Source organism: Meles meles, chromosome 17, assembly GCF_922984935.1.
Source record: "Meles meles chromosome 17, mMelMel3.1 paternal haplotype, whole genome shotgun sequence".
NCBI classification, from domain to species: Eukaryota; Metazoa; Chordata; class Mammalia; order Carnivora; family Mustelidae; genus Meles; species Meles meles.
Genome location: NC_060082.1, coordinates 48,841,039 through 48,863,711, shown reverse-complemented (window position 1 = coordinate 48,863,711; position 22,673 = coordinate 48,841,039). Strand labels below are relative to the sequence as shown.

Sequence of the window (22,673 nt, the reverse complement as noted above, 5' to 3'; positions counted from 1 at the left end):
GGGAGGAGAGGAGAGGGCAGCGGTGGACAGGAGGGGACGTAAAAGCACACGTACCTGGCACTTTACACAATAACCAACAATAGGTTCTATCAATAATCCCACTTTACAGATGAGGAAACGGAGACCCCCAGGTGATGGTCACATAGAGTAAGGGGAGGAGCCAGGATTCGAGTCTCCGCAGTCTGGCTTCAGAGTCTGTACTTGTAACTTCCACGCTGAGAACCTCTTCCCTCCCCCAACAGCCCTTGTTGCCGCAGCTAGAATCCTCCAAGAAAACACTCTCCAGAGCCTCCCCACCACCCTGCTTTGTTTAGCCAGAGTGTGTTGCTTGGAGTTTAAAAACCTCAACTGCTATTGGTGGGAATAATCATGGGAATAACAATGATATCTGTCTCATACGGCTTTATAAATTCTAAGTATATGGTAAACATCCAATCAGTGATCATTATCGCTATTAGCGAACTTTACAGGGGTTTAGAAAATCCTGGCTGAAGACGTGATGTCTCTGACTTCATTAGGCTAGAATTCTCCCTTATTGCTTTACCAGAACAAATACTAACAGGTTGTTTATCATTGTAGTTCTGTATCTTACTCGGAGTTTCAAATTTAGAAATTTCAGTTCAGTCATTTTGGGTCAAAAGAGAATCATTTCAGCCAACCCCAGAAAGAAACCTGGGGAACCACTAGGTTTACGACCCACAAGAGGGCCCACCAGGCAAAAGATCTGTTTGGTCTCACTGTTTGAGCTTTGCCCACATGCATTAATTCAGATGAATAACAGAACAAAAGAAAGTACACAGTGTATTCTTTCATTAACGGGTTCATCCATCGGGAAAGGAAGAGAAGAATAAACGCTGGCAATGAGACTGGCCCGTTTTCAGGGAATTAAAGGACACTTTTGCTTGAACGTGCTAAAAGTTTAAATAACAAATAATAAATTATCTGAGTCAGTAGCTTTTAAAGCACGTTCAGGGGCGTCCTGGAGTTTTGCAAAGGCACCTCAGGGGCAGCTCTGAAGTTAGTCATCATCCCACTGGCTGAATGTTAACTTGCAAAGGAATGGAGGTACCAAGGCCCTGAGGCGGGGAATGACTTTGAAACAGGTGCATCAGACCCTAAAGAGGTGATCAAGCCTCGTGTGTGTGACCTTGGTCAGGTCACTTCCCCCCTCTGGGTTCTGTTTTCTTTTCTGTCCAACAAGGAGAATCAGTGATGGAAAGGAAACAGAAAACTCTGAGATCACTGCATGAGTTGTGTTCCCCCACAATGCTGCCTCCAACAAAAAAAATAGTGTAGGATTATCTTCATACCACCGTCTTCAAAGCCTGTGCGTCGTGTCTTTGACATTTCATGGTGATTGCAAATCCTAGCTCTTTTTGTTTGTCCCTTTGTTCAAAACCAGTTTTTTGGTTTTTTTGGTTTTTGGTTTTTTTTTTCCTTTCACTCCAGAAGTGTTTAGTGAGGGCTTTTCAACAGTCAGGTGCTAATCTAGGTGAGGAGAAGAGAATAGGCCAAATTTTCCGTTTTCTCCAGGAATTCCCAGTCCAGTGATGAGCTGGTAAACCTACTTGTGTGGCTTTTTGGTGTGGTTCAGACATGTCTCCTAGGTCTGGCCCTTCTGACTAGGGATGATAATATGTTTGAGGCAAAGATCAGAGAAACTGGTAATTACCTTGGAAAGAGGGAGATCCACCTCCCCAGCCTTTCGACATGTTTCCAATAAATATCTTCTGGTGCAAAGACCATGAAGCTTGAATCTGAAAGCAGCCCATTCTCCTATTCCCACGTCTTTGGTAAGTGCAAAGTACCTTCAATTTCCAGATCCCTGTGGTGGCTGGCTGGTTGGCCGGCTGGTTGTTTATAAGAATCCCCGATGCAGCTTTGTTTGGCAACCGTATCACACTTGGTTCACATGGATCACTGTGTATAGTTACGAACAGCAGTCTGTGCAGTAATCTGATTTAGATCAATCTAGACTCAAATTCCAGCCCACTCTAACTGGGTCTGTCCTTTCTGGCAAGCCGGTCAACTTTGCTGAATCTTCTTCCTGATCTGGAAAATGAAATTACAGACATCTCACGAGGTTGTCAAATGGGGAAGGACCCCCGACATAGAGCGCCCAGTATCTGTCGAGGCCTGGTGAGGACTCAGAAAGTGGCAGCTCTTTTTATGATTGGCTCTGCCAAGAGGGCCTTCGGCATCACCCTGCCTGTGAAGAAGAGGTGACTAGACCAGATCTCTTAGATCGCTGCTGGAACTTGAAGGAATCACTGTAGGGTTGAGCAGAAGCTTACAGATGTATCCTGGGTGGGAGTCAGGGCACTCCCAGAACCACAGAAGGTAGGTGCTGGGGTGAAGCTGAGGCGGTCGTCTGGCCAGACATGTTGATGGAGTGGATATCTGATCTGGATTCAGAAGAGGAACTTGCATGGCCTCACACCAAAGAAGGTGTCCATGGTTGACATTAGAATTGTAGGAAAGTGAATGGATGAGTCTTTTTCTCCCCCATTGACCTCCTTGATTAAACCAATAATCTCTGTTTGGAAAGTCGTATCATCACCATTTGAAAGATTAACCCAGAAAATCTCAACAGTTGGAGGCGGCCTTTGGTGTCCATAGTAAGTCTGGAGCTAGAGCTTGGTGAATGGTACCTTGAAAATGGAGGAGTCTTTTCCCCACACTGACATTTGGAGGTCAAGAGTCTGCCAGCTCAAGGGTTGCACGCTGGAGGTCTTCGTTGTCTTATCTATTTCAACCTGAATGGCGTTTAAGATGAAATCTCACCTAGTTTTCTCGGCTTTTTAAAAATACTGGACAACAGGACCATGCTGAACCTATATTCTTGCATAGTAAGTTTGCTGGCCCCAACTTTTTGGGGGTTTCAGATTCTTTGCCAATTTTCTCCTTGAAATAATCTTTTCTTCTGGTTTTTGTAGCACTGCTCTGTCCTCATTTTCCTCCTCCCTCTCCACCTGCCCTTTTACATCCCATACAAGCGCTTCCTCCTGTTGCCTTCAACGCCCCCAATCTCAGGGCCCTGGTTTCAACCCTTTTCTTTTCTCCCTGTTCCACATAATCCTCCTGAGCAGTCTTTTGAGTCCCAACTATATGCTGTTGTAAAGGAGAAAAGCTTTTCCCTTCCTCCCTTCTGAGTTCTTTGGTGGATCTAGTAACTAAATTGACCTAAAACAGATTAACAAGAGAAAAGCAAATTTAATATTCTATGTAAGGGAGCCCATAAAAATACAAGATTCAAAGAAGAGACCAAAGCAGGCAGCTTTGTCACACTTTTCAGACAAGGAAGTAATACATTTGTGAAAAATTAGCAAGACAAAAGGGTTTGGAGTTGCTGTAGCAAATTAGTGAACAAGTAACAAGGTTTGTTAAATGGCCCTCTCTGCCCGGAATTCCGGCTCTCTGGTGATAGGGATGCCTCTAGGCTCCTGGGACAGGGATGGTACCTTTCATGTGGCAGGTTTATTTCCTCTTTTCAGGGAACAAAGGAAGGTCAGAGTGTCCTTTTCACACTGGCTGTTTCTCAAGTAACTTTAATTCAAAACAATCAATTTGCCAAAGAGGCATAATTTGGGGTGGCCTATCCTGGAGTCCTTCACTGCTTATGTCCATGACAGCTCCCTGGCACATCAGGGACTTGTTGAATTGTGCAGAAGCTCAAGATGGTAGGGTTCTGATGCGGTATTTTTCTTTCTCCCTTTTATCCTTGAACTGATCCAGGCTGTTTTTATTCTTAAAATCATAACTCCTCATTTTGTAAACTTATGAAAACACAGAAAGTTTTAAGTAAACAAATAGAAATTGCCTACAATCCACAGACCACCACTGTTAGTATTTTGGCAGGTTAAGAGAATTCTTTCACTCTGCTGATTTCCAGCACTATCCTCTCTCACTGTAAGTTTTTGTTCATAAACTCATTATCATATTACTATTTTATTACCCATCTTCTTTTCTATGTGTTGTCCCTTGCCCCAGACAATGCCTAGCACACAGGAGGTGCTCAGTAAGTCTTTGCTGAATAAATGGGTCTCTCTTTACATATACAAGAGTTGAGATCATATATATACAGTCCCAGGTTTTTCTTCATTTAGCATTATATTCCCATCTTGCCACTGACTTAAGCATTCTTCGGTCATCTGGGATGACAAGTACGTTCTTTTATGAACTAAGAGAATCCTCAAGGGTCTATCATTGGCCTCCCATTTACTTCTTCACTGAAGATGAACACTTCCGACCTCCAGGCTTATTAGAGTAAATCAAGAGCAAAGCTTTGGGAACTCTAAACTTTACTCGGTGGTAGATGCTGACACTATTCTCAACCCTCACAATTCTTAGCTTCTCTTAGTAGAGAGAACTCTTAAACTTGCTTTACCCAGGAAAGAAAGGCAACCTCCCCTTTGAAATCTTCCAAGAGATACTATTACATCCTTTAAACTCTTACTGAAATAGTGTTGCACTCTTCTCGGGGAATAGAGGCACGCTGACACCAGAGTTCACGTCCGGAGAACCCGAGAATGGATGCTACCATTTCTAAACTTGAATCCCAAATGGGAAGAAAGTGGTCAGGTGGGAAGGTAGTGGCTGAATGAAAGGTGAGCGAAACTGTAACGGGGGTGTGAGAAGGGGTAAGGACAGAGAAAGGGAGAAGGTGCACTGAAAGGAGCATGGGCTTGGGAAATAGACCAGAGATCCCATCCCATCGCCCCGTCACCAAATGTGGAACTTTGAGTGAGATGCTTAGAATTTCGGGTCTCAATTTACTCATCTTTAAAAAAAGCAATTATCAATAGATAATGGTAATTACGATTAGGCCTTTCAAGAGGTCGGTGCTCAGAAACTCTGGAAGAGTATACAGGAGAAGCACAGTATCCCAGGATCTGAAAGTGGCTGCTAAAAGGAAGTGGCTCCAGGGGCGCCTGGGTGCCTCCGTGGGTTAAAACCTCTGCCTTCAGCTCAGGTTATGATCCCAGGGTCCTGGGATCGAGACCCGCATCGGGCTCTCTGCTTGCAGGGAGCGTGCTTCCTCCTCTCTCTCTGCCTGCCTCTCTGCCTACTTGCGATCTCTGTCAAATAAATAAATAAATAAATAAATCTTTTTTAAAAACAAATAAATAAAAGGAAGTGGCCTCACTGGAATTAACAGGAGAGGCTATGTTGACTTTGGGTGACAATAGCAAAAGATTTTATTAAGTAAACTCGAAATATAAACATGTCACCAATATTGATACTGTGAATTATTAACTCATCTCTGCTCTGAGGGTCCTTGGCACTATCTGAGTTGTGGAACTCTTCAGTGTTTGTTTCTATACCCTAAACTATCCCCAGAAGAAAATTAAAGGGAAGACAGACTGGTGAAAAAATTTTTTAAAAAAGATACCAAAGTATAAAGATAGGCAAAGTGATGCTGTAAATCCAAATTAAAACTAGACCAGAATATTTACATATTTTATTAAATCTTTACAATCAGTAATTATAATCAAATACACAATTATATACAAGGGTTATTTACATTTTGCCCAGACTTTTACATCACAGTACATAGTTTCCCTTAGAAATATTGTATACATTTATCACCAAACAACAAAATCCAACAACAGTAGTGTTACAGCACCTGTTAGTACAGACATCTTTTTCATAAATTACATCATAAGAAAATATACGGCTGTAAATTGGGCTTTTAAAAATGTCTTTTATAAAATCTGAACATACAATATTTCATTCACAGAATGTTTTTTTTCTATGTTCTGACTGAAGCCTTGTGCATAAAAATACCGGTTGGAATATTTACTAAATCCGCTCTCCCCCACCCCCCACTTCCAAAATTATAAGCACTATCTGAATTATTCATGCTGAACTTCCTTTATGATGAATCTGGCATGGGGTTTGGTGAGAGAACAAATGCTGGTTTTACTGTAAAAAGGGCTATGATGGTAATTTAAATTTTTTAAAAATTCTCAAAAGAATAATTAATTAGAAATTAAAACCAGAGAGCGCACAATTTTTCATTTTACTCTCTAATACTGTGAAGAAAAAGGGGAAAGTATAATGTCAAAAAACAATTTGTTCTGAAACAAGTTATATTCTTGTTGGAAGCCTATTGAAGGTTAAAAAAAAAGAAAAAAAAAACAAAACCTACCCAACAAAATAGCCCATCCTAAACATATCCAGTAAATTACAATTCTGTCACACCTGCTTTATGGGAAAATTATTGCAAATTAGGGTGTATCATTTTAATAGACTTTCATAAGCAGAAAAAGCTACAGCTATTTTTTAGTTAGGTAAACAAGTTAAGTTTTAAAACTTGAAAATACCTGAATTAAATACTTGCTCTAATATCTAACTTTTCACTTTCAGATAAAATCCTTACTTGATTCCAGGTTTGTAAACAATGTATAAATCCTTCTTAGTCCAACAATTTTATGGCTGTGGTGATCACTTCAGCTCTGTTTCTATGCAGTCAACATTTAACTGAGGTAGACCAGATGTTTCTAAAATTCAGGGTCTCATAGAATCCCCTGAATATCTAGGAAGTAAATAAAACGTTTATCAAAGGTATTTTAAAAACAAAACATTAAAAAAAAACACCTAATGCTGTTGGAATTTTTTAATGAACTCAAAAAACAACTTCATGGCAGTATGTCAAATAAGAATGTGTTGTTAATGATAACGTTGGGAGTTCTGAAGTTGAACATTACACCTTCTCAAATAGGGAAAAATCAAATATGATTCCTTCTGGGTGTTAAGTATAACTTGTTAAATTTTTTTTTAAAGGATTCACTTTTAGAAAAAAAAGTGAACAATTTGCTTCTAGACTTCAATGAATGGCAACAACTCCCCCTAATGGCCAAAGGCAGGGAAAGTAATAAGGGAGCTCTCATATACCATGAGATCTTTGCTGGGGGAAAAAACCATGTTGTTTTGCTAACTTAGAAAAGTTGAATTTAGACAACAATGGCTCTGAGCTACAAATACAAAATCAAATCAATGTATATAAGGCTTCTGTAATCAAAGTCTTAGAGGAACATCTGCTCCTTTTCTCCAAGCCCCAGTCCTATAAATCAAGGCAAGTCAAGTAATTAAGCTTCAGCTATTTTGGCAGCTTTGCAATTAATATGAACAAAGCACTATGTCTATCCTTCCGTATACTGTATGTATTATAGTTCTATCTTCTTACACCAAATTTCACATGCAGAAAGACTAAAATATCCATTTTAGTGTCAGGTTTAATTAAGGGCCAATAAAGGTCTTACACTACTACTCTCCCCGCCCTCCCCCTACAACGTGAATTCTCTATTAGTTTTATTATTCATTGACCCAATTATATTTCGCTGGAATTTTTGAAAGCAGCTATTTATCCCCTTAGAAAAGATTATGTTTACTTGGGATCTAAGACATACTGTACACGAATATACATAACTACAATACAGCACTGCTCTCCCTTTAACAGCTCCATACACAGTTAAGTTCATCAGTACCTCAAAACTGTGTTTTAAGAAAAGATTATTATGTAATGTCACGGTAAAGAGAAAGAAAATTAAGTCTCACAAATATTCCTTTAGAACTCATTTAGTAAGTTTTAAAAAAATAAATAAAATGAATAAAACCATGATTTCGACTACAGGGCTGTCTACAGGGTATCAACAACAGATTTTAAAACTTAAATGTGGCCAGCACCAGACTGCCACCAAAAAAAAAAAAGGAAAATAAATTCTCATTAAGCTATATGGCTATATGTTAGTTGCCACTGTGTAAGTTTCTTACACAGGTTACCATAGATTAATTTTCAAGTCCATATCAAAAGGAGTATCTGTTAAAAAAAAAAAAAGTTAAAAAAAAAAAAACCCCAAACCTCAAAAACCATGATTCAACAGAAAATGTGACAGATTCCTTAGGTGCATCTTTAGAAACCATAGTTTCAAAGAAGAAAAATAGTAGTTTCCCTAGGATTTTTAGATCACTACCACAGTTTCATTATGGCTCCCTAAAATAGAAAAATGGAACAAAACGTATTCAGCTATTGGCGGTATGGCCCTTGTGGCTCAAACTGCATACTAAACATGGGATGGAGTAAGGCTGATGGCTAGAGGTAATCACCTCTAAGAGAAATGAAAAGATTTATAATTTACCCGACAAGGATAGAACTTTAAGTTCCATTTCAGAGTAGTCATGGCTTTCCCTACGGAAGGCCCAATGGCAAGTTCATATTACATTATAGTTTCTCCCTTGTTCCATTTTTCCTAAGTATTAAGTAACCAATTTCCATAATATATTATATGACCTTTTTACCTGGTCCCAATGATTAACCTTTATGCAGAGAACTCACTGAGAAAGTACACTGGGTTCACCTTTGGTTTAAACAAAAAGGACGTTGTTAAGAGAGGAAAAAAATCAAGTCATCTTGATCATTTGTTTCACAATGAAGCAAGTGAAAGTGATGAGCAAAGGCCGTTTTCATCATAAATGCATCTGCTTCATAACCACTCAGGTCACTTTGAGTGTTTTTGTGAAGGCAGCAAAACCAGAATGCCCACAATACTCATATGTATCTTCCCAAAAGAGTCTCTAACCCCCCAAAGTCAAGCTTCCTTTAATTAAAGTCAAGCTTCCTTTAATTAGAAAGCTAACAAATTCCTATTCTCCACTCCACCATTAACTGAATTTGTTTCATGTCTACCCAGAGAATGCACAGAAATCTGGCTCCTAGGAATGCCCAGCAATCCTTTCCTGGCCTGAGGTGCTGCAGGGTGGTGTGATGCTGTCACAGGGTGGGAGTCAGGGTGGGGGAGGGGCTGTGAGTTTCCATTTTGGATGGGACGGTTTTAAGCAAGGTCAATTCTAACACAGCATGCTCCAGATTCCTATGATCACTATCTCAGTCAGAACGTGATTACTCATCACCATACTTAAAGACTCCCATTAGAGAGCCTGCTTAGTATCAGCGTGTCTGCGAACCACAGTTTGCCTTTTCTTTTTAAATACCTACCACCAGATTCTTCAGTGAGTCATAGTTCATCTTTCTCCATCATTTCAAATGCTTCTATATCTTCATTCCAGTCTGCTAATATGGAGTCTATAGGCTGGACCTTTTTACCCCAGCTAACATTAGGATTGGAATCTTCCTCAGTTTCTGATTGTTCCTGGAGTTGGTTATCTAAATCTGTACATTCACCATCAAGACTTGTAGTCTCATGGTTCTCCATGGGGTTAAAATTCTGTTCAGAAGCAGAAACGCTTGCAGCATTGTCCATATCTGCCGGAGATGATGATTCTGGTTCTGAGTTTAGAGAACTTTCCTCAGGAGACTCTTGATCAACCAAATCAACCTCCTGAGAACTTGACGTAATCTGTTCAGCACTCTGATCCTGAGAATCGTTTTCAGAGGATGGTTGTTCTTCATTTTCCATTTCGGGATCTGTAGGTGAAAGAAACAAGCTTCATGCTACTTTCCTACTCAAAATATTTACTCTGGCAGTTTTAAGAGCATATTGGTTTTCACAATAAAATGAAGAAATAAAAGAGAACAAAAAGCACATTAATGCAAAACAGTGAATGTTAACATTGAAGGGTAAAAGTACTGCCTTCGAACAATAATGTAATCACATTTTTCCCTTATATGCATTTTGTGAAATTTGACAGTACAAAATATTCTTCCAAACTGAAAGGATGACTCTAGTCATCCATCTAGACTGCCTTCAATGGGGATTAGTTATGCCAAGAAATACACTAAATAATACTGTTAAAATGCATATAAATTTGCACTAGATGTCTAAAACTTATTAAATATCTAAATTCAGGAAAGCTTGTACGGGAGAACACATGAAACAGAATAAATTTTAAACAGCACTCATCGCTATGTTTTAAGATATTCTTTTGAAAAGTGAAATCCCACTCAGTAAACCATGAAAATGCAGATAATTCAAAACTATGGATTTGAAGGTACTAATGTGGTTAGATAAAGTATTTTCATAAAGACAAGGACGAAATGAGATTATTTATTGTATTTCATTATTGTAGGTCTATGAATTAGAAGGTATCATTTTAAAATCCACTAGGAGGCTGAAGAGGGAGTTAAACCTCTTGTACTGAAGATACAGTGAAACCGCTAGAGGCCTTCTATTCAGGGCTCCCACAAGAAAGTGTGTGACTCACACTGATGGCCCCTGCCGTGTGCTCCCCGTCGCGGCAGGCAGTCAGCTCGTGAGTCCTGAGTGGCGTCTCTCAGTGCGGCAGGCACTGTGCAAGGTGATAACGTGAGGCAAAAGCCAAACACCAGACCTGCCCTAATGGATCTTTTAGTCCAGGTGGGGAAAACACTTACAAATAATTACACAAAATCAATGGAAAAGTGTCACTATGACATGTTTTATGTTGCTAGGAAAGCTTACAGAGAATAGGAAAGAGTAAGGAGAGCTGAGGGTTTCCTTCAGAAAGTGACACTGAGCTGAGATTTAAAAGGTAAGTAGAGTTAATGAGTCAAGGAAGGAAGGGAAGACGGACATAAAAAGCCAGAAAAGCCAGAAAAACTAAAGGAAACAGGCATGCAGGAAGGTACAGACAGGTGTGTTTATGTATACCCTGATGAAGGATTCCCTGACTAGCGAAGTTTAAGTTCTTGGGGGCTGGAGAGTCCCCACACTCTCTCTCTTCTAAGCTGTGGAAAAGGTATACTTTAATTCAACAATCAGGAAAATCACGGTGGCGACCAAAGAAGAGAAAACAGGAGCTGGCCGCTCACTAAAAATAGGCTACCCTAAGTTCAAGGGAAAACAAAAAGAAAACCCTTCAGGGTTTCTTCTAGATTGTATTAATCTGGTTTAGATGTAGTACTACTGTAGTACTGTCTGGTCTAGTAATAAAAATTGTGCTTTTGGCGGGGCGCCTGGGTGGCTCAGTGGGTTAACCTGCTGCCTTCGGCTCAGGTCATGATCTCAGGGTCCTGGGATCGAGTCCCGCATCGGGCTCTCTGCTCAGCAGCGAGCCTGCTTCCCTCTATCTCTCTCTCTGCCTGCCTCTCTGTCTACTTGTGATTTCTCTCTGTCGAATAAATAAATAAAATCTTAAAAAAAAAAAAAAATTGTGCTTTTGGCAAAAAATTACCCTACGGATAGATTATGCAATAGATTCTGGAAATCTAGCTAAAACAATAGGATAAGAAAACAGCAGTCAGTATAAATACAGGAAAAGAATAGATCAAATTGTATTTTTAGACTGTGTTGTATATTTAAACTCAAAGCAACTCTAAATTTTTAAAAATAACATTAAGATAATAAAAGAACTTGAAAAGGAGGGTAAAAATAAAATAGGCAAATAACCTCTCTATAGTAGAAACTAGTTAGAAATAAAGTACCCTTTTCATAATAAAAATAAAAACTATAAAATGATTAAATTTACTATGAAAGGTATGAGACCTACATTACTTAATACCATAAAATGTTAATAAAAACATAAAATAAGACCTGATTACATTTACAGATAGTAAAACTTTCTACTTATATGTAAAGCATACAACTATACAATTCCAAAATGAACCCCATTTCTACTTTTTTTTGTTTTCTTTTGGGACCAGATAGAACTACTTGGAAGTTCTTATGGAAGAATATACATCGAAGAGAAGTCAAAAAATTTTGAAAAGAATTAGTGAGAAGGGAGTTGCCTTATCAGGTATCAAAATACATTCAAATCAGCAAACTTATTATTGGCATAGGAGTAAACAAACAGATTAGTTGAAAAGAAGAGCAAGTCTTTCCAGACTTTCCAGACAGAGAAAATATGTAAGACTATCTGACAGATAGGAAAGCGGCAGCAATCAGGAAAGTAAAGACGGCAGTTGAAGAAACAAAAGGCAAGGAAGGAGTTCGTGTCGCACTGTCTCACGGCCTTATTCTACCGGGTGGGTCAGCGTCCTGTAGGGAGCAGCCGTGAGACCTCAGAGCATTAACAACTAAATCATTAAATTCAGGAACGACAAGAAAATGATCAAGTTTTAATAATAAAAGAACAAGGGAGCTTTGGCAAAGACTTAAGAGACTGGATGTTCTACAATCATTGATATGTCTGTCCCGCCAACATTTGCTGCAAGCACGGATTATAGAGATGAGAGCAAGTAAAGCAGCAGGACTTAATATGAATGTCAAAGTAGAACGATATTAAAAAGACCCTTAGAGCGCCTTGGTAGCACTGTCCTTTAAGTGTCTGACTCTTGGTTTCGGCTCAGGTCATGATCTCAGGGTCCGAGATCAAGCCCTATGTCCGGCTCTGCACTCAGCAAGGAATCTGCTTAAGACTCTCCCTCTCCTGCTGCCCCTCCCCATTCTCTCACTCTCAAGTAAAAAAATAAATCTTTAAAAAAAAAAAAAAGGACACCCTTACATTTCACCTATGAGAATAAGAGAAAATTCCATTAAGAAGGTCGTATTTAAATGGGTGTGCAGAATGCTAAATGTCCTCAAGAAGAAATGGGCCATGGGCGTGCGGATGGGGATGGATAAACATCTCAGAAAAAGGAAGAGATGTACAAATGCAAAAATGCATGAGAAAACATGTCAGGCTATAAAAGGGTGCAGGTAAGTATCAATTCGGCTTAACAAGAATGCTTCAGAAGCTCCTTTCCAGGCAAAGAGGTCTTCGGCATACATATTAAATTTTGCAGTTCAACTTTAGGGCAGATTCACCCCAACCAAGTTGGATAATCTTTGGAAAAGTAACACTGCTAGACTTAAATCCTGAGCAGTTCAAACCATGGGACCTTTCTTTTCTTTCTCTGATTTTCTCTGTCCGCCTCTGTATCAGGTAGATATAAATATAGGAGGAGAAGGACTGAAAACATCAGTCTACTGCTCTCAAGGCACCATAGACCTACACTGTAAACTGAAAGCATGATAATGTATGGGACCTTCAAAATGCTGATTCATTTCCCCTTTAAAATACTATAGAGAAAAGGAAATGGATTCTTAATTCTAAACTATCAATTTGGATCTAAATGTAACAGCACAGTGTCATTTGTTGGTGAGCACAGGGTTGGAATAATTCTTAAAATTTGGAAAGGTGGGACACATGAGAGACAAGATATTAAAACTTCCGTGGCGAGCTCAACTATTAGAAGTAGGACTGGTCTGACCTGAGGAAGCAATATTTCCACTTCATAAATTACTAATGCTTAACTTCTGAAGAAGAAAGTGTAATAAGATATCTGAACATTTTTTCTAGCAGACAAGACTATTGCAGATATTTCTGTATTAATCACTGGAACTTCTCATCAGAATATGAAAGCGAGAGTGGGAGTAGGGACTTGTTCTGGGGCTTTGGGCTTCTATTTTCTGTATCAACATGTGGGATGAACTGCTCAATTAAAACTGTGAGACTTTATAAAGGAAGTATGAATTTGTGGAATGAGATTTTTAAAGAGCAATCTGGAGGACATGTTGATGCTCAGATTTTTAAGGATGCTAATTATTGGGGGTACTTATATAATCCTACTAGCTTCCTTGATGGTATAATATGGTTCATACATAACTGGGAGACTAAAAAAAAAAAAGGAAAAAAAGGTGCCTTCTTAGTATTGTTCAATGCTTCTCAAAGTGTTGCTGAGTGGGATTACCTGGGATGCTTGTTTACAATTTCAGATTCTAGTCCCCTGCCTTCTGAGAGTCTGCTTCAATATTCTGGAGTAGGACATAGGAATCTACACTTGTAACAACAACAACAGCATCCGTTGATGCAGAAGAGAAACGCGGGCTGTTAACATAGTTGTACAGTTCTTGAAAGAGCTACATAAAAAGGGGAGTTTTTTTTTTTAAGACTTTTTATCAAACGATCATTCTGTAACAGAATCACAGCTCACTAACTTTAGAGCCCAGCAAAACTTTAAAAATAAATCATTTATATAAAGCCCTTTTAACTGCACGGGCCTTAAAAGAATACTGTTCAGGGGAGCCCGGATGGCTCAGTCAGTTAAACAGCTGCCTTTAGCTCAGGCCATGATCCTAGGGTTCTGGGATCGAGCTCCACATCGGGCTCCCTTGTCAGTGGGGAGCCTGCTCCCTCTCCCTCTGCCTGCAACTCTGCCTACTTGTGCTCTCTCTCTCTCATCAAATAAATAAAATCTTTAAAAAAAAAAGAGAGAGGGGCGCCTGGGTGGCTCAGTGGATTAAGCCGCTGCCTTCGGCTCAGGTCATGATCTCAGGGTCCTGGGATCGAGCCCCGCATCGGGCTCTCTACTCCGCAGGGAGCCTGCTTCCTCCTCTCTCTCTACCTGCCTCTCTGCCTACTTGTGATCTCTGTCTGTCAAATAAATAAACTCTTTAAAAAAAAAAAAAAAAGAGAGAGCGAATACTGTTGAGATAGTATTTTTTGGTACAGTAGCACAGCCCCCCACCACCGGTTTTCCTTTGTGATGTCTCAGTTACCCGCCGTCGGCCGTGGTCAGGAAGCAGATGATCTTCTGCCTCCTGACCCAGCATGAAAAGGTGAACAGTCGCCTAACGCTAGGTCACACTGCCCATGTCATTCCCCTCGCTTCATCTCATCAAGTAGCATTTTATCATCTCATATCACCACAAGAAGGATGGGTATAATACCATAAGATATTTTAAGAAAGACCAGGTTCACATAAATCTCATTATAGTATATTGTTACAACAGTTCTATTTTATTATTAGTTGTTGTTATCAGCCTTGTATTGTGCCTAATTTATAAATTAGACTTTATCACAGGTATGTATGATTAGGAAAACATGGTATATATACAGAACAGTATATCATCCATCCAGGCACCTACTGGAGGATCTTGGAATATACCCCCCACAGATGTGGGGGTGGGGGAGGCTCTATAGTAGAATTTATCTTTTTCTCTTATTCTTTCTCTGGTATAAGAAGCATATGCTTTACTATGACCTCGTAGTCCTAATCCCATGCACCCCTACACGTATTTTAAAACTTTACATTATATTCAAATAAGTGATCAAAAGTAATACATGCCAAAACAACAACGTTCTCGTTAGACTGACTCTTACATGGACTAGTGAGTTCATCTATACTATATGGATGTGTAATTCGTAGGATTTGTTAGGACAGGATCAACAAAGAATTCTTATTGTGGGAGAGCTGACTAGACATGAAAATCTAATTACATTAATCCAGATATTATCATGGTATCCACTGAAACAAATTATATGTATATATATATTTGCACACGCATGTGTGTGTATACACACACACACACACACATATATACATATACATAATTTAAAGCTTAGTAATGCAAGATACTTACTACTATTAATAATGTAGCTTGGAATCATTTTACCTTTTAATATTGCTGCTGAAATTCCAATGGTAGCACAAATGGGGGGAGAAAAGCAAAGGCATTAAAGAGTTACAAGGAATAATAATTTGCCTGTGTTTGATGTGCCTACACATATATATGTAGGAGACAAGATCTGAGTTGAGAAAAAAGACTCAGAAAAAAACAAAAAGTCAGGAACATAGGAGGATTTAAGAAGATTACAAATCCTATTCTGTTCTGTTTTTACTTATACCTCTTAACAAACGTTCATCCTTACTTCATTGTTCTTAAATAGTGGACACGTGGAAGACCTCACAGAAGAATAAAGTAACACGAGAAGACAAGCTAAAACACTGATCTGGCTAGTACCAGATTATCGCCGAACTTTTTTTTTTTCCCCACTGTTTCACTTGGAAGTTACACTGAATTGAATCAATTACCTACCTAGCTGTTGGACAAACATCCCTGGGGATTCAAGAACCCTGCACAAATCCCACAACGTTAGTCATTTACAGGCAATGAGAGAAATACAGTTCTCTCTGCAGATGCCTCCAGCGGATAAGGAAGACCGCCCATAAGCAGGATGGCAGTCTATGTCTGATGGGTCACTTTCCCTCACTCCTCCACTATCCCTGGGCATCAAACTAAAAAAGAGTACTAGTGAGACCTTGCATTTATACAAATATTTGGGTTTCAAACCACTTTCAAGTTACTAACAAACATTTTGGCCCAGAGAGGACTACATATTGTCACGACTTAAGGCATGCTACCCTGTCCTCCAGACACCTGCCAGTTGTAACTCTTGTAACTTATAAATCCCTATGTGATAAACGTACACCTCAGTGGACAGAACCTGCTAGATTTTTACTGCCTTCACCAAGACAGTGGTCATCTGATTATTGGTGGCCTGCTGAAACCCAACTACTATTATATTGTATATAATGTCATTCCATACAATCTTTTTATTCCTTATAAAAGAAATGTAAGATGTAGTATCAGTATAATTGAATGGTGAACATTTGAGACTGTTAAAATTGACTCTCTTGATATATTAGCTATATTTTTATCACTGGGCAGAACCACAGCAGAAGTGATAAATGTCGTATAAAAAATAAAATTTGAAAAACATCCTAAGTCAGCAAACAAAGCAAAATAAATGTTTTACAACTCTTATTTCCAAAAATATTTTTTGAAACCATCTTCTATTTTACCAGTTAACCAAAAGTAACTTTTCTTAACTCACTTTTATTATCTAACTAGTAAAATCAATGCTGAGCTGTGTAAAAAACACATGATTTTTACCCTTACCTCTATCTTTTGCTTTGTCAGAAAGAAGCACTTCCACCTCCTCATACTCCCGGATGGCGTCCAGTATGATACTTCCTTCTTTACTGAATAAGAATAGCATGGGGATCTTGATGTCATCTGTGTCTTTTCCATCGCCCGCCATCTGGAACAGAGGGGCAGTATCACTGCTGCTCCCCTCATTGTCATCTAGCCAGGAAATGAATACAGCAAATATCAAAATATCTGTCCATTAAAAAGATCTATAGACCAATCTTTATTATTTTTTTCGCCTGTTGGAGGCATTTATTTTATGTATCAAGAATCATAAAAATGAACATACTTTTAGAGCTAACTCCATTCCTAGAAATTTATTCTGAGGAAGAACCCAAAACAAGCAAAATGATCTATGCCTAAAGTAGTTTACTGGAGTACTATTTGTAATTGTGAACAACTATGAATTATTTTTTTTTAAAGATTTTATTTATTTGACAGACAGAGATCACAAGTAGGCAGAGAGGCAGGCAGAGAGAGAGGGGGAAGCAGGCTCCCTGCTGAGCGGAGAGCCTGATGTGGAACTCGATCCCACGACCCTGAGACCATGACCTGAATGGAACGCAGAGGCTTAACCCACTGAGCCACCCAAGCGCCCCTATTATAAGCAAATTATAATTAATTACTTAATGGAACACACAGAAAAACAGAATATTATTATTACATGAAAAAAAGAACATAATAATTCATAATTATGACTAAAAACTTCCATATGCTTATGAGAAATCCTAGAAATAGAAATATTCAAAGCCTTGGCCTACAATGATAGAATTATGAATGAAATTTCATTGCTGTTTAAGATTTCCTTTAATGGCATTTACCAAACTATTAAATGATAGCTCTTATTTCTATATTGTTCACAAAGAAGAATGATGATCATGGTTCTTCCTCTGTAAGATGAGGTGAACACTACTGTTGTTTCACACGGGTGAGGTAACTGCAGTAGGACTGCTAAATACTGTTTTACTGGTGAGACCAGTAAAACGCCCCCCTCTAACTGCGCATGCCAGATGAGAAGCCTGCCTGTCCCTCCTCAGAGAGCTTGCTGTGATAGGCCCGGCTACGTGGAGAATACCATGTAGGACTCTCCTCCTTAGCGATAACTGACTGGACAAAGCATGGCCACCTGGCTCTCAGGCTCTCTGGAGGCCCCGGAAGTGGCACACAGCAAGACGGTTTCAGTTAGCAAGGGACAGGGATCTAGTAAGGTGGCACAGACCCAGGGCTGAGGCTGTAATTTTAGAATGACCTTTTGGAACTAATGAGCAGAGGAGCAAGCTGGTGAGAAGCTGGAGAATGAAGCAGAACTGCAAAGAGATGCAGCGAAGAGTCTAGGAAGACCCAGAGATAAGAGAGAGGGATGTGACTCTAGGAGCTATCATGGCTCCTGATGACTTATACTCAGCCGAATTTCTTACTCTCACATTCAGTTAAAATACTCCAGTTCCAGGGGCGCCTGGGTGGCTCAGTGGGTTAAAGCCTCTGCCTTCGGCTTAGGTCATGACTCCAGGGTCCTAGGATTGAGCCCCGCATCAGTCTATCTGCTTAGTGGGGGGGCCTGCTTCCTCCTCTCTCTCTCCTTGCCTGCCTCTCTGCCTACTTATTTCTCTCCGTCAAATAAATAAATAAAATCTTTTAAAAAATACACTTTTTTTTAAGCCTGGGTGGCTCAGTGGGTTAAAGCCTGCCTTTGGCTCAGGTCATGATCCCGGGATCCTGGGATCGAGCCCTGCATCAGGCTCTCTGCTTGGCAGGGAGCCTGCTTCCTCCTCTCTCTCTGCCTGCCTCTCTGCCTACTTGTGATGTGGACTTGGCCTACAGACTGTAGTGTGCCAATTGCTGATTTAAGTTATTAAGCAGAAGTTCTCTTAATACTCAATGAACTAATGAAATCTCTGCACTCAATAATCAGCCCTGAAGTACCCATATAGGAGAAGCAAAAGGAAGAGTAATTATTTTCACTGAAATAAATCCCAGTATTTTATTTCAAATGCCTTAATTTTTACTTACCTTGAACTGAAAAAGGAAATCTATCCCATAAAGAAGGAAAAAATTCAAAATAGATTTCCCCTGTGCGAGAAGCTATAAAAACTTAACTTCATAATTAGGATGTGATCTCAGGTATTGTAGTTCTGAATATAAACTATATACTTAAAGCAAAGAAAAATTTGGGGCACCTGGGTGGCTCAGTCAGTTAAGTGTCTGACTCTTGATTTTGGCTCAGGTCATAGTATCAGGGTTGTGAAATCAAGCACAGCATGGGGCTCCCTGGTCAGTGGGCAGAGCCTGCTTGAGACTCTCTCTCTCTCTCGCCTTCTGCCTCTCTGCAACCTCCACCCCGCTCTTTCTCTCTAAAAATAAATACATCTTTAAAAAGGAAAGAAAAATTTCTGTTTTCCCTGGCAGTCAAGGTCTGCTTGTTATAAGTGATTTTCTATAAAAAATAAAAGAGCAGAACACGCTGGCTGAAATACAGAGGTAAAATGATTTGAGTTTGTAATTTCAGTGGAAAAAGACCCAACGAAATAAAATTTTGCTAGGAACTAGTGCTTATACCTGTGATATGTAAACTATTATACTAAGAAATTTTGTATATATTATCGTCAAACCTTAAAACCACCTGAAAGATATTTATTACCACTTTTACTAGAGCTCAAAAAATATTCTACTGAATAAACCAATAAACTTAAAGCTAGGCCAAGGTCACACCATGATCTTGTGGCAGAGCCAGGAACTGCGCCCCAATGTATCTGACTCCAAAGCCTGCATCTTTGTGGAGGAATGGGTATTTTTAATGGCTTCCCACTGGAGGTGGCAGAGTGTAATTCTTGCCTTTAGAGGGCTTTGGATCTGAAAGCACATTTTCTTATCCATGCTGTTGGGTGCTTTGGGGTACCCCCACATTCTTATCTGTCCCCAAGTACTTTTACTGGCCTTAATATATAGAAACCCAAATCTAGACTTTCAAAAAAGGTATACAAGACACAGAAATTATCTGAGAGAGTCACTGGATTACCCACCCATTATGCTGTCTAGTGAACTAAAAATAATGTGATGAATTCTGCTAAAATTTTGACAAACACAAAGAAAAATCCTAAAAATGATCTCCTCCCAGTCAACCCAATGGCACAGAGGAATACTCACCAATAACAATGCCACCAATGGCACCAGCATTCTGAATGTTGCGAGCCTTTTCTGCAAACATGCACTGTCCTCTTTGTATCAAAGCGATTTTTCCCATCACTGCCTCGGGGTTAGTAAGCTCTGAACAACCATTGTATGGTTTACTGCTTGCAACAAATCCTCTTGTCTGTCAGAAATATAAGAAAGTTAAATATCCTTTTGTCTTCTCAAATCACTCTCTAGTCAATACAATTCACCATCTAGAGCTTTACTTCATTTCTTTTTTTTTTTTTTTTTAAGATTTTATTTTATTTATTTATTTGACAGCGAGAGAGAGATCACAAGTAGGCAGAGGGAGAGAGAGAGGGAAGCAGGCTCCCCGCTGAGCAGAGATCCCGATATGGGACTCGATCCCAGGACTCTGAGATCATGACCTGAGCCGAAGGCAGCGGCTTAACCCACTGAGCCACCCAGGCGCCCCTTTACTTCATTTCTAATGATAACATATCCAGTATAAACTTAGCAAAAAGTTTTGAACACTTTTGCAAATCATAGTACCCAACCAACATTTTACTGCACTCTGCAGTTTATAAAACAAATACTTTTTAAAGCATATAAAGCATATATACATTTGTAAATAAAGCATAAATACAGTTTATAAAACATAAATTACTAAAGCTGATCTTCATAACGACTCTAAGAAAAAAACACAGAATATCTCCATTTTACATATGGGGAAACTGAGACTTGGGTTACATAATTTGCTCAAAGACACAATGTTAGTAAGTGGTAAAGTTGGAATTCATAGGCAGATTCACCTCATACCCACATCCACACTTAAAATAGCTGGGAACCACTTTTAAACCACCACTTATAGCCAGAAAAATTTTTTGAAAGAGGGGAAAAATGGATTTAATCTACATGAATCTACAAGCAGTTCTCTTCCTAGAATGATTAATCCACCAGAGAACTGATTTTAAAGATACCAACATAAAGATACTTTAATACCCCTCTCTCTCCCAGAATGCAACTCCACAAGGGCATGATCTGCACGAGCTTCATAACATCAGACACAGCTAACATCTAAAACAGGGCCTAGAATACAATAGTACTGGACTCAAAAAAGAGCTGCTGACTGGATGAGTCAATCTATAAACGTTTAGAGCTTTAAAATACACACACACAAAAGGTCTTCATTAGGGGGAATGGAGTTCAAAGAGCACTGGCTTTAGATTATCAGGCAACTTGGGTCTGGTCCCAACTCAGCAACCAATTAGATAAATGTGTGAACTGTTTAGCAATGGTAGGTCTGTTTCCTACATTAAAACTAAGGGGTTGGGCTAGCTTAGTGGCCTTCCAAGTCGGCTTCCAGTGTCATGCTCTCTATGGCCACCTGAGCTAGGGCATCTCTGCTTTTAGTCGTTCCACCTTAAAGCTCCAAGTTAGATTTCTGTTCAAAGAAAGGTTCTATTAGTTGCTAAAAAGTCCAAAAAAACATTTTTAGATAAATTAAAGATACCAAATTACAGAACAGGCCAAGAACTGGACAATATGTGAACAACATTTTAAGTAAAATTTTTTAAGCATGTTGTATACATAAATTATGACTCAAAAATTTTCAAGATATGCTTTTAACTTGAATCTGCTTTAATCTGAGAGAATGAATATTTGGGTTTTACTAGATTAAATATTTAGGTTTAACAAACTGAAACTACTAAATTAGACTAAGGAATGAGACAATACTTACACAATACATTCAATTTCAACAAGCATATTGTAAGTGTACACACCTCTTTATGTTTAGACAGATCTAGCCCAAACTGAGCTGGTCCAGCAGTTAACACTACCCTGCCAAAAAATGGGTGGGAAACAATTTGTACAGCCCGTGGAGGTAGCTGCTGTTCTTTCTGTTGCTGACTTGACAATTCAATCATCTCCTGCATGAACCTCAACCCATCTTCAGCATCAATTGAACTAGCAGCCTAGGGAAAAAACAGACTAATTTTATCCTTTTGAAATGAAAACGTTCAACTTTTTGATATCTTAAATATTAATGCACTATATAACCTACTCTAAAATTTTCCCCTTTCGGTTTCAGTCCCTATCAAATACTTATGGCCTGATTTGTCCTAAAAATATTACTTCTGGAAATATTTTTTGAAAGTCCATTTGTAAGTTTTTCAACATCTCCTTCACTGTTCTACAAACCACTTCTGATACAAATTGAGAACTGGACTTCCACCAAATGCTGAAATGTTTCCTTTGCCTGATTTTTGTACTGCTTCCCCTTATAAGAAATAAGCCTCATACTGATCCATACTTCCCTTCTTTGGAATTATGAGCCAATAATCACACTAATTTCAAAATATATGGATCAGGCTTCTATTAAGATCCCAGCAATGGACTAGCAACTGGGGACAGAGTCTTTCACTTCAAGAAGTTTGTATCTAGAGGACACAGACATGTAAATTTACTGATGATAAAATTCTCATGTGGGAAATGGGACTAGCAGCACAGACAAGGGAATGTTTGATTCTGCCAGTGTGGACCTGGGAAATATTTACAGAATGATATTTGAATTGAGTCTTAACAGAGGAAAAGCTGAAGAATGCCTACTATAGTGGGAAAAAAACGTGGATTCCTGACACTTAACAGGAAAAGTTGATTGCACTTGACAGAGTTAGAGGTTAAGACAGAACAGGGAGGAGTTTGGAGACAGAGACAAGTTCAAGCCTATCTAATATATCCAGTTTTGGTGACTTAAGAGAATGATGTTAGGGGCTATTGAGATGGCTAACAAAAAGGAAGAGAAATGGACTGAGGTGGGGGCACAAAGAGATAATCCAGGTTTAGACAGAGACTGAGATGCAGACACATGTCATACATATGACCGGCAGATTAAAGCTGGATTTAAGA

General features: G+C 39.2%; 1 protein-coding gene across 3 annotated transcripts in view; it reads right to left on the bottom strand.

Annotated features, from left to right (window-relative positions):
* Positions 1-5,432: 5,432 nt before the first annotated feature.
* The window catches only part of EDEM3 (ER degradation enhancing alpha-mannosidase like protein 3), a 67,132-nt gene continuing 49,891 nt past the window's right edge, over positions 5,433-22,673 (bottom strand). For 2 of the 3 annotated variants that reach the window (XM_045983004.1, XM_045983005.1), the window contains exons 17-20: positions 21,548-21,739; positions 19,779-19,944; positions 16,605-16,790; positions 5,433-9,427 (exon numbers count right to left, since the gene is read on the bottom strand). In XM_045983004.1, the coding sequence (XP_045838960.1) occupies positions 9,018-9,427; positions 16,605-16,790; positions 19,779-19,944; positions 21,548-21,739 (954 nt within the window). In that variant the 3' untranslated portion in view covers positions 5,433-9,017. Of the gene's footprint in view, positions 9,428-15,284; positions 15,333-16,604; positions 16,791-19,778; positions 19,945-21,547; positions 21,740-22,673 lie in introns of all 3 variants that reach the window. The other variant, XM_045983006.1, reaches the window with a different exon arrangement.